Genomic DNA, 12,681 nt, shown 5'->3' with positions numbered 1-12,681 from the left:
ACAAATATTTGATTCTGGGCTATAAAAAAAATCTAAAAAAACTAAATTTAACAAAATATTGAAAAGTAGCCACCATAGCAAATAGGATATTTTAAATTGTGTTTTTTCTTTTCCAATAGCAACATGACACAAAAATGTCCTTAAATAATAACATAATTACACACATGTTTTCTGTCACGTTCAATTTAACCCACAAACCTCGTATTGTTTTTTTTTAATTTGTATTATCACATGATCCTCTCATATTAAAACCAAGGAGCAGCTTTCTTTGCTTTTCTTGCTAAATCCAGTGGTGTGCACTCTGGAATTAGTTTTTATTTCCGTGTATGTAAAAATTAGCTTTATTTTGCTTGAATGACTCAGATCTTTATGATGTTCAATCTTTTGTTGAACAGAGAAAGACTCTTCTTGCTCTGGAGAAGGAAGACGAGGAGGAGAGGAACAAAACCATAGAGAGCTTGAAGACGGCTCTGAGGACGCAGCCTATGAGGTGGACAAAGATGAAAACATCCTCCTTTATCCTCTTTTTTCCATCTCCTCCCATCCTTTCTATATAACATGAACAGTCATCACATCTCCTCATTTAACCTCCTCTCACCTTGTCTGTCACTCTATGACAATATGTAAATGAGTCCTTTAAGAAGTGCACACCCACAAAGGTCACTGCAGCATTGGTTAAATATTTTTCATTGATGTGAATTTACATTAAAGCTACACTAGAAAAGCAAATGTGAAACAGCAGCATCATATCAGGACATTTGTGCATTATGATTATATTTCAAATTAAAACTCATCTTCTCACAAGCACTGAGATAAAATTGTCATTAATTCCATGTCTGCTCTTCTGTCAGGTTTGTGACTCGCTTCATCGACCTGGACGGCCTCACATGCATCCTGAACTTCCTGAAGAGCATGGACTACGAGACCACAGAGTCACAGATCCACACGTCGCTGATCGGCTGCATCAAGGCTCTGATGAACAACTCGCAGGGCCGCGCACATGTCCTCTCTCACTCTGAGAGCATCAACATCATTGCCCAGAGCTTGGCCACAGAAAACATCAAGACAAAAGTGGCGGTGCTGGAGATCATGGGAGCCGTCTGTCTGGTGCCTGGAGGGCACAAAAAAATCCTGCAGTCCATGCTTCACTACCAACGTTTTGCCTGTGAGAGAACTCGCTTTCAGGTGGGTGGCAGCACGTCACAGTGATAGATGAAGCAATTTAATAGCAAAATTGAAAAGATATTTAATGCTTGTAATGGTTTGTTCCTCCTACAGACACTTATAAATGATCTGGACAGGAGTACGGGGCGATACAGAGACGAGGTCAACCTGAAAACAGCCATCATGTCCTTTATAAACGCAGTGCTGAGTCAAGGAGCTGGAGAGGTGACCTGCAGTATATATATATAGTTTTAACTTTCACACTATAAGGTTGTCATTTCACATTGCATTTTTTAAATGTGATTTTTCTTCTTTTCAAAATTAGACAAGTTTGGAATTCCGTATCCACCTCCGATATGAGTTTCTTATGCTGGGGATCCAACCTGTGATCGATAAGCTACGTTCTCATGAAAACTCCACATTAGACAGGTGAGATGGAACCAAAAAACACCCTCAAAGCATACTTTCTACTTTGGAGTACTCTTCCTGCTGAAAAAGAACACAAACCTTAACGTCATGCACAGAAACAGTTGATTATTATAAATACACCAATATCTCAGGTATTACAGTCTTTCCACATTGTTTTTAACTTATGAATGAATCTAAAAGGCTTTTTTGGGGAGTTTTTCCTTGTTGAAATAAAGGGTCTAAAGTTGTATGGTGCACGGATTATAAATCCCCTGTGGCAAATTAGTGATATTCGATATTTACAAATAAAATGATTTAAATGATTTATCCGATCATATGGCAAAATAACAGACAGTGAACTGTCCTTAAGAGAATGTATTTGATTGTGTATTTCATCAATATGTTTGAAGCTTAAGTAAAGAAGTGCAGCCTCCCTAATCCAGTATCTCCCTCTCACACGGTCAGGCATTTAGACTACTTCGAGATGCTGCGGAACGAGGATGAGCTGGCTTTGTCAAAACGTTTCGAGTCGGTAAGCAAAACAAAAACAACAACAACAAAAATCCCCTTCCTCTTGCATTATTTATAGGAGGTACTGATGAGTTTGATGTTTTACTTCTGCCGCAGGTACACATAGACACCAAAAGTGCCACCCAAGTTTTTGATCTCATCCGTAAGAAGATGAACCACACTGATGCATACCCGCACTTTATGTCTGTCCTGCATCACTGTCTCCTCATGCCACGTAAGTGTTACTTTGAATTATTCTTGACCGAAACATGGTTCACACAGACATACAGTAAATATATTGAAATATCATGAAGCTGCAAACAAAGTTGTGGTGTTGCTCCCACAAAATAAACACTGTAGCTTCTGGTTTGTGGCCAAAAAGATAAGTATATTGACTTTGTGCAGATTAGTCAGAGCAGAATTTGTATAAGCACATTCCCAGCCAAACTGAACACTGCACTGGCCTAATATTCAGAGTCAGGGAATATTGTTGGCTTTTATTTATTCTCGTCACTATTTTTAAGCACAATTAGCATACATCCTGATTACTGTCAGCCAGCTTTCTCACATCAACTCACTTGAGAAAGAGCCACCAAGCAGCTGCAGTATCCATTTCCTTTAAAGCTCACCTTCCCCTTTAAAAAGTGTCTTTTTAAGAGACTCCCCGTTAAAATCCTCACCTTTTCTACTAGGAGTGTAATTAACTCTTGCTCTCCGGTAGTCATCATGTGATTGTACACTAGAGTTAATAAACTTGTCAGTTTGTGATTTTAAAAATGGGTATGAAAATAATATATTGATGCTCTAAATACACGATGCTTGTGTGTGTTTTCAACGTTTTCAGGAGAGATAGCAAAGCGACAGTAAACATGTTGTCCCTCATGACGGATGTGCTGTTACCAATCTGTGATAAATGCATGTGTCACCCTGTTGGGGCCTCTTGTGGGCTCATCGGTGTAATTTTAGAAAATGTGTTGACCCATAGTTTATTTCTGTTATATCATAACAGCCACTCTGCATCCACAACTGAGATATTAATGGAGATGTTAATCAATATCCTAGAGGTGAAAACAACAACAACTTTCTCTCTCTCTCTCTCTCCAGACAAGAGAAGTGGGAACACAGTGCAGTACTGGCTGCTGCTGGACCGCATCGTCCAGCAGATGGTCTTGCAGAATGACAAAGGTCACGACCCCGATGTCACACCACTGGAGAATTTTAACGTGAAGAACGTTGTCCGGATGTGAGTGCTCCAACTGATTCGAACAGGCGGGCACATGAATGAGGGCATGAAACAGTTTGGGGAACGTAGAAGTGCTGTGTTTGATGAGAAGTTAAAAGACGTACTCAACATTGTTGGCTCAAAAATAGTTTTCCTTTTTGAAGAGCAGAAAAACAATTGTTGCTTTTCAGCGTAGAGTTTATTATGTGTGTCATCTTCTCTGCAGGCTGGTGAATGAAAATGAGGTCAAACAGTGGAAAGAGCAGGCAGAGAAAATGAGAAAAGGTGTGTATGATTATAAAATGCTTAAAGTGTAATGAAGGAATGAAAAATTCACACATGATGAACAAACCGCAGCAAGCTCACTGATTTGACTTCCTGTCTCAGAGCACCATGAGCTGCAGCAGAAGTTTGACAAGAAGGAGCGCGAATGTGACGCCAAGACCCAGGAGAAAGAGGACATGATGCAGACGCTCAACAAGATGAAAGAGAAGCTGGAGAAAGAAAGCACTGAGCACAAGAATGTCAAACAGCAAGTTGCCGAGCTCACTACCCGACTGCATGAACTCAGCACTGTACGTTTTCTTTTACATTTACTTCGTCGCCTTGGAAACCACCGTCCTGTGTGTTATTAAACTGCGGACGGAAGATTTACCTCACTGGTGTTATATTTGCTCCCTGCAGAGACAGGCTGCTGCTGTTGTTCCAGGCGGCCCACCCCTCGCCCCCGGTCCTCCCGGAGGCCCTGTGCCTCCTCCACCCATGCCAGCATTCGCAGGTCTGTGCCCACCTCCCCCGCCGCCTCCAGGGGGCATGATGCCTCCTCCACCGCCCCCACCCCCTCCTCCAGGTGGTCCCCCGCCTCCTCCTGGACGCCCACCAGTCGGAGGAATTCCTCCACCGCCAGGAGCACCCCTGGGACCATCTTTGAAGAAGAAGACCATTCCCCAGCCAGCCAATCCACTCAAGTCATTCAACTGGTCCAAGTTGGCAGAGGTGAAAACATAGACAAGAACTGTAGGAACTTAAATTTATTTTCTGAGACTTGAGGTATAACATGATTTATTCTTTTCTGCTCAGAATAAACTGGAGGGCACCGTTTGGATGGAGGTGGATGATGCCAAAGTTTTCAAAATCCTGGATCTGGAGGACATAGAAAAGACCTTCTCAGCCTATCAGAGGCAGCAGGTACTGCGTCTGTTACTGTTCATCTCTTCATCTCACAAACTGTTGCCGTCTAGTGCCGGAGAGGGCTGGAGGGTAGATTTGATGGGGTGGGTGACAGAGGGGTCAGCTGGCTTGCATTTTTTGGATTCAGACTTGGCTTGTGTTCAGATTTTCTTGAAAAATTTCTCCCATTTTGCAACTTTTGATTTCTCAAGCACAGCTGGTGAAAGGGGAAGGGGGAGGTCAGATCATTTTTTACAAAAAATGTTGTAAAAGTCATCCTGAAGTAAGAAAAATAAAGCAGAAGGGAGAAATTGCTATTGATATATTTTGGGGTTGATTTAATTTGAAGCAAAACATTTGTGCTTGATTTTTCTCACGTTTTGAATGGAATGCAGTTTTTCTGTTGTGGTTTTGATCATTTTGCCATATGTGATTGAAAATGCATGACTGAGCTGGTGAGAATCAGCTATTTCCTTCTTGTGGCTTCAGTGTGCAATTAGTTAAGCTCTAGAAAATCCTAATCAGTAGTATCGTCTGTTTATTAGTCATACAGCACGGAAAGAGCACGTCTTCTCACACTGTAGGTAAAAAAGTTCAACATGTCAACAGGCTGATGTGTCCTTTTTTCTAGTCCAGCCTGAAATAATTGTTATCAGTTCTCAAACACAAGCTTTAGCACATGCTACACATATGATGATACTTCAAACGGTTCAAAATTAGTTTTTAACTTTTATCATGTCATCCACATTTTTAAAAAATCTGTGGTAATTGTTTGTATTCTGTAGTCCTGATTACTTCCTTTAAAAATTAAAAAAAAAAAGACAAATTTAAAAGTAGAGACAACAGACCAGTTTCTTAAATATGCAGCATGTTATCTATACGCACGCAACAATCAACCAGCACGCACTCAACCACGCCGCTCAACAACCACTCATGTCTCACTGCTGCTCACTTCATCACTGATGATTGACGTCTGAGTCCCGACTGAGCTTTGATTCATTCACTGTTTGTTTTATGGGCTGCAAATCACATAACTGCTTTACTTATTCTAATGAATGCTTACATCTTCCCTGCTTCTTGCCTGCGTTTTAGGACTTCTTTATGATCAATAACAGCAAACAGGTGAGTGCACTTACCGTACAGTAGTTTTAACTTTTTCCCTCCTTGTGAATGTTACACTCGACGTCTTGTTGTACCTTCAGCTACGTGTTCTTAGTTCATTTGTGTACAACATAATATTAACAACCTTTGAGACTTTTCCACTTGTCTTTGTTCGTTTCATGTGTCGACCCTGCTATGTGACCCTGATCTGAGCCTTTGAACTGTATTTTCAGCTCTTGTTTGGGATGTAATGTGTCAGTCAGTCTTCACTGTTGTGTGTTTATGGGTGACCATCTGCAACAAAAGTGTTAAAACAAATCACCCATTTCACTCCTAACATCTATCTTTTTTCCACGCTGCATCTCACAGAAAGAGGCAGAGGACGACACACTGAGCTCCAAAAAAGTCAAGGAGCTGTCAGTTATCGACGGTCGCCGAGCACAGAACTGCAACATCCTTCTGTCGCGGTATGTTTTTTTACAGCATAATCAATTTGAAAATAAAAATACTGATACAAGACAAGTTATGATGAACTTATCTGTTGTGTGCTGCAGCCTGAAGCTTTCAAATGAGGAGATGAAGAGAGCCATTCTAACCATGGACGAACAAGAGGACCTTCCCAAAGATATGCTGGAGCAGGTACGTCAGGTTTTTTTCTCTTTAAAAAGTGTTTTAATTGGAAGTGATCTGATTCCCCTCTTACACTTAACTTGATTCAGGGTGAATTATTTTGGAGGAAAATTGCATTTAGCTTTGCTTTTTGGCTACATGTAGAAAAGTTGCAAATTAAAGGACCAGTCTGTAGGATTGAGTGGCATCTGGTGGTGAGGTTGCACATTACAACCAACTTTTTAACATGTTAAGAAAACTCCATTCTCTCATGTAAAATTCCTGGTTTCTTCGCAGTGATAAGTGTCAGTGAGATGCAGTAGCATTTTCACCCACCAGTGGACACTAACAAATACAGCTGAATGACTCCGTGTTTCTTCTCTATCAGTTGCTGAAGTTTGTTCCAGAAAAGAGCGACGTCGACCTGCTGGAGGAGCACAAACATGAGCTCGACCGAATGGCAAAACCCGACCGCTTCCTCTATGAGATGAGCAGGTACTTCAATCATTTAGTGTTTTCTTTGTAATTCACTGTTCAACAGCTACTAATCTCAGATATGACAGAGCAGCACTCTGCAGATCAGGCCTGTGACAAACAATAGCCATTGTTTCTTCTTCCTCAGTGCTGATAAATGAAATGACTTGTGGGTTTCTACTTAGCGGCGAACAATGGGTCTCTGTGAACCACTATTTCTGAATTGTGTTGGTGAATAAATAGAGTCAGTAATGTAATAACAGTATTTACGTTGCAGTTTTGTAAAGAATATCATGTAGGATAAAAAGGAACAAAGGAAACATGTCACAACTCGGCCACTAACTGCTTTAATGCTGAAACACAGCAAAACCAACAAAGCAAAGAACAGACAGATAGAAATCCGTTAATAATTGACTGCAGTTTGACAATTTTTCTCATTTTAGATGAAAAATGTACTCAAAATAGAGATTGGGCTGGAGGACAGATGGCACTGTGGTATTCATTAGCTGCAGAGTTGGTGGTTTATAAGCTGAAATTTAAAAAAAAAATAATGCCAAAAATAAGCTTTGTTACCACAACCAAAGCGTTGTACTGTACATGCCATTTAGCGAGCACACAGGCGGCTTGCTTTATTTTGTTCAAGCACAATGTCCGTGTTTGTGGCACTTTTGTCTATATTTGTGGATTTCCCGGTTTATAATTTAATATTTTTGTCTATTTCTGTTTGTTCTCTGACATGCGTTTTCCATTCCCTGTCCAGAATAAACCACTACCAGCAGAGACTGCAGTCTTTATACATCAAAAAGAAGTTTGCAGAGAGGATAGCGGAGCTCAAACCCAAAGTTGAAGGTGGGAAAAGTGATAGTAACCTGAATACATTTTACAATACATTTTACAATTCAATACATTTTTGATAAGTGACAAGAAAAATATCTATCTATATATCTATCTATATATTTTAAGTGAGGAAACTATTTCTTTTAAATCATCTGTACGGCCATAATGATATCCTCTAAAATCCTTATGTTTCATGTTTTTATGCTTTTGATATTTACTGAAGAAGAAATGTGGCAGCTGCTCAGGCAGATGTTTTGAAAGACTGAACATAAATCACTCAGGTACCTTGGATCCACTACAAACTTGACTTTTCTTTGTTTTCTCAGCTCTGACAAAGGCGTCTAAGGAGGTTTTACACAGCAGAAACCTGAAGCAGCTGTTGGAGGTGGTGCTAGCCTTGGGAAACTACATGAACAAGGGTCAGAGGGGGAATGCTTACGGCTTCAAAGTGTCTTCACTCAACAAGATCGCTGACACCAAATCCAGTATCGACAAGTGAGAGCACTATATCAATTCATCCATCCAAACTTTGCTAAAATTGCATGAAATATATAAACTTCACATGTGGATCTGGGAATGTGATATCAGTGAAGCTCCACATTGTTATTCATATCTCAACCTCCATCATAAAAGCAATATATTTCACATTTGACACATTAACTGCGTTGATGGTTGGTTGTTCGTCTGTGTGTTTGCAGAAACATCACTCTCCTGCACTACCTGATCACCATCCTTGAAAAGAAATACCCCAAAGTCCTGATGTTCCAGGGAGACCTGCAGAGTATCCCAGAGGCAGCCAAAGTCAAGTAGGTGGAGCCTTTTAGAGAAGTGGTTTACAATCTGGTGGTCAGCACCAGGATTAAATTGAGGGGATGTAAGATGATAAACAAGATTGGAAATAAGAAAATAAACATTCGGCTCTGTAAGTTATGTTTACTCTTTCAGTCGTTTATCTAATCTTTGCTTCTAAATGGACCAGGGGATAGCTGTACCTCTTCATGCCTCTAAAAACTATTCAAATTACACAATCTGAGAAGAAAATCTCAGTTGAACTGCTCGAAAAAGATAAACACATTATCCTTCCATTCTGTTATTAACCATCAGCTTTCTGTATTTTCTCACAGCATGACTGAGCTGGAAAAAGATATCGGCAACCTGCGAAGTGGACTGAAAAGTGTTGAGAATGTGAGTCACACTGATTTACGAAATAATGTTTTAGTATTGGTCATGTAGTTATAAAATGTTCATTACATGACTGCGTGTTTCTCTTCCTGTGTCCTCTTTACTCTCAGGAGCTCGAATACCAGAAGAAGCGACCGCAAGAGCTGGGCGACAAGTTTGTGTCCGTAGTGAGTCAGTTCATCACTGTGGCCAGCTTCAGCTTCTCCGATGTGGAGGACTCTTTGACTGAGGCCAAAGAACTGGTAAGTCCCTGTGTGACTGTACTATTTGTTTTTGCAGACCAGACAAAACCACTGACACGTGTAGATACAGACGCTGAAAGCTTGCATCCCATTTCCTCTAAGGGCAGCTGTTTCTACATGCCGTACTGACCTCATCAGTCACCTTTCTAGGAAAGCTCACAGCAGGAGTGAAGTGTTTCAGCTTCCTGCTACAGCACCACTGGCACTTTATGGGTCAGCCTGCTCGGGGTTATGTGCGCAATAAGAGTGAAACCAAGAACAGAGCCCGAAGGTCGGATATTGTTTTAACACAATTGTGATGCACAAGAAGAAACAAACCTGGATTCTGCAGATTGTCATTTTATAAGAAATGAGCTCCATTAAACCGTTACAACTAGAAACCTGAGCATGTTCACCTATTTAGGAGAGTGCTCGACACCCCGATGTTAGATTTATGTGTGTGTCCACATTTAATGGTGCAAGACAGGAAGAGTTTTTTATCTTGAGCATGCCCCCCCCCGCCCCACCCAGTGTGTGTTACATTGACCTGAGTGCTCAACTTGTCACGTGGCAACCATTAGTTTCTGTGAATCATTTACGGTGTCCCACAGTTAAATATTTGAATGTTTACAGTGGTCCTCTGTACTCAAGATTGGGAACCAGAGAACCTGCTGACCCTTTAAAACAGCTCTTTGCTTCTGGAAAAAATTCACATAAAAGTGGGTTTTGCATTTTTGTCACATGCAGAAATCATATTGTCACTTGAATCTAGATGCGACGAAGGAAATCCAATATCATCACAAACAATTCCACACACATGCAGCAAAACATAAATGAAGCATTCGTTTAACTGATAAATATTTTTCACCTCCTGATAGTTTGCATGCCACAGACCGAGCTGCTTGTAACATACACATCTTTGAAGCTATATGTTCTCAACATGATCTCACATCTGGATGTTCTCCTTTTAACCCAACAAACACGTTGCCTTAATTTGGACCCTGGCTCCAGTCTCCGGCCTCAGCTGTAATCAGTAGTCGGTCAAATCCGGGTTAACATGGCCTTCAAAGCCCGACTTCTGGTACCCTGCTCTGATTTCAAAGAGCTGAGACCTAATGAGTCCCCTGTAAAACAGTCAAAGACGGATAAAACACTCTTCTACTGTGTCCTGCTGTAAATCTAATCCTGTGTGCACCCTTCTCTCTTGTCCCACAGTTCCTGAGGGCAGTAAAACTCTTCGGCGAGGATGCCAGCAAGATGCAGCCAGATGAGTTCTTTGGCATCTTTGATCAGTTCCTGCAGTCGTTCACCGAGGCTCAGCAGGAGAACGAGAACATGCGGAAACGCAAAGAAGAGGAGGAGCGCAGGGCCAAAATGGAAACTCAGGTATGCTGTCGTTTTCACAGGATCATTGACAGAAAAAAACAATCATTATAAAAGACTTATTTGACCTCTGGAATCTGGATTCATGCGGGAGACTGTATGACTTTTGGACAAGTTAAAAGTTGAATTCATAACCAATACAACCCACCTTGGATCATTCAATAAAGTGGCATTTAGCTGTTACAGCCTTATTTGGCCTGTAGTTGTCCTGTATGATATATGTTAGCTAATGCTAGCTAGTTTTAGTCAGCAAACTTTAGATCAATATTGCTCTTGCTAAATTTATCACCTGATTTACGCCTGGTATTAACATGTGATCTGTGTCTAAATATCCTAGAAGGTTAGGATTATGTTTAATGAAGGTTTAATACACTGTGATCAGATTTCAGATGGATGTTAACTGACTAAGAGAAATATCCATCCAGCAAGTTAAAAGGTCACCTCACTCCACCTCTTCCTTCTATCTTAAGCTGCACATAAAAATAGCGGTAGCTAGCAAGCCTCCAAAAAGGTGATCCTTCCTATGATCTGTGTGGTTCCATGTTTGTTGACAAGTTCATCGCACCAATGTGCATATTATATATATCTCATATCATATATTGAGATCCATTTTACAACAGTATGCCAGGGACATTACGGTTCATAGCTGACACTCTAGCCCTCCACTGTGGTTGTCTTTAAACCAACGGAGAATGTGGTGAAATGTAATAGTGTAATATCAACTCCATGGTCGTTATGACATAGTCTCGCTTTACTGTAAAGGTTAATAAATTCAAAGTTGTTGTTTCTGTTCATACAACAGTCTTTATTCCTGTGTCACCAGCTTAAAGAACAGAGGGAGAAAGAGCGAAAGGCTCGGAAAGCAAAGGCAAACGGGGAAGACGACGGCGGCGAGTTTGACGACTTGGTGTCAGCGCTGCGATCAGGCGAGGTCTTCGACAAGGACTTGTCCAAGATGAAGCGCAACCGCAAGCGCATCAACAGTCAGACGACGGACTCCAGCAGAGAGCGACCGGTCACAAAGCTCAACTTCTAGGCGGTGGTTGAGGTCATCATCCTTGTTTCTCCAGTTCAGCTGCCCTCGCCCCTCCTGCTCATTAGTTTTTTCTGGGTCGAACTGACACTCACATTCCTCAGCACCCTCCTCCATTCCCAGCCAGCACGGCTTGATAAACCATGGCTTCGCACCATCGCCATGGAGCCACACACACACACAGCACAACATGTTAAGACTTTCCATCCTCTGAGTTTTTGATGTTAAACGGAGCAGAAGCCAAAATATGTTCAGAGCCAAATCTGATAATTCCTGCTGGAGAAACAGTTTGGTCAAAATTAATGTTTTAAAGACGTCGTCGTGCAGGAGGAGGAGGAGGAGGATGTTTTTCCCGCTGAAAGGAGTTCCCTTACAGGTGTAAGAGATGCTCAGTTTGATAGGATCCCTTCTGTGCATTTTTTTGTATGTCAGAATCTATGCACAGAGTGAAATGTGCAGCCAGTAGACTTCTTCCGGGCTTGATGCTCGATCTAAACAGATGATTCCATTAAAAAAACAAGGGGCCATTTTGTACGGATTGATTTCATAGATTGAGAGGGGCTGCTTTCACATGCCTGAATTGTCCAAGTGATCATTTTTGAGAGAAAGACTGAATCTGAACTTCATCTTTATACTGCTGTTCGCTCGCAGTCAGAACTATCCCAGGACTGAGAGACTGCATTACCAGATAAAAGTGGTTTTAACTGTGAGCGACACAGCTGAGAAAGCATTTTGTTTTTTCTATTCAACATTATTGACATGCAGCATTTATATATCTGATCACTGTATGTTTTATTTTCCTGTTAAGAGCTGGCCTTAACTCTGTTGATTTTAATTGTTGAGTGGGTACTCTCCAGGCCTGGGCCTAATCTGCAATTTCTCAACAAGTGTGGACACTCGTGTCATAGATTACATATATCTATATATAAGGTTGCGTGCTTGTTACACATGCACATATAAAGTCATAATTACTATGCTAAATGCCATTAAAACCCCAATACCCAATCAATGCAATACACTTGTTCCCTCTCTGATGGGAGTGCCCTGTTTTAAGTTTTTACTGAATAGATTACATGTTTCCTGCACACTGGCTGGATTTACACTGCAAAACACAAAACAAAAACTCTGATTTTAACTCTTTTTGATCCACATGTGATATTTTCATTCTTGTAGAAAACATCAGATGTGGATGAGACACCTTTGATTTTAATTTTTCCCCTCAACTGTGTAAATCCATCCAGTGTCTGATACTGTACCTCCATTGGACTTTTATAATTTAAATATTGCCTTCCATTGTATGATGACCTGAGGAAAATAAATGGGAGAAAACGTTTTGTTTTGTTGTATTTAGTTATTACTCTTTTCTT

The 12,681-nt window shown here is 40.9% G+C and overlaps 1 protein-coding gene across 2 annotated transcripts in view; it reads left to right on the top strand.

Moving 5' to 3' along the window:
* LOC133997165 (disheveled-associated activator of morphogenesis 1-like) overlaps positions 1-12,646 on the top strand; it is a 50,107-nt gene extending 37,461 nt beyond the window's left edge. For both annotated transcript variants that reach the window (XM_062436703.1, XM_062436702.1), the window contains 21 exons: positions 396-490; positions 852-1,185; positions 1,279-1,389; positions 1,490-1,593; positions 2,038-2,104; positions 2,200-2,317; positions 3,187-3,325; positions 3,531-3,589; positions 3,692-3,879; positions 3,989-4,300; positions 4,385-4,492; positions 5,945-6,042; positions 6,130-6,214; positions 6,573-6,679; positions 7,419-7,507; positions 7,822-7,990; positions 8,194-8,301; positions 8,620-8,680; positions 8,788-8,919; positions 10,114-10,284; positions 11,105-12,646. In XM_062436703.1, the coding sequence (XP_062292687.1) occupies positions 396-490; positions 852-1,185; positions 1,279-1,389; positions 1,490-1,593; positions 2,038-2,104; positions 2,200-2,317; positions 3,187-3,325; positions 3,531-3,589; positions 3,692-3,879; positions 3,989-4,300; positions 4,385-4,492; positions 5,945-6,042; positions 6,130-6,214; positions 6,573-6,679; positions 7,419-7,507; positions 7,822-7,990; positions 8,194-8,301; positions 8,620-8,680; positions 8,788-8,919; positions 10,114-10,284; positions 11,105-11,317 (2,868 nt within the window). In that variant the 3' untranslated portion in view covers positions 11,318-12,646. The remainder of the gene's footprint in view (positions 1-395; positions 491-851; positions 1,186-1,278; positions 1,390-1,489; positions 1,594-2,037; positions 2,105-2,199; positions 2,318-3,186; positions 3,326-3,530; positions 3,590-3,691; positions 3,880-3,988; positions 4,301-4,384; positions 4,493-5,944; positions 6,043-6,129; positions 6,215-6,572; positions 6,680-7,418; positions 7,508-7,821; positions 7,991-8,193; positions 8,302-8,619; positions 8,681-8,787; positions 8,920-10,113; positions 10,285-11,104) is intronic.
* The last annotated feature ends 35 nt before the right edge of the window (positions 12,647-12,681 follow it).

Source organism: Scomber scombrus, chromosome 17 (assembly GCF_963691925.1).
Source record: "Scomber scombrus chromosome 17, fScoSco1.1, whole genome shotgun sequence".
NCBI lineage: Eukaryota > Metazoa > Chordata > Actinopteri > Scombriformes > Scombridae > Scomber > Scomber scombrus.
Note: the sequence above shows the minus strand (reverse complement) of the source record. Positions and strands in the feature narration are given on the sequence as shown.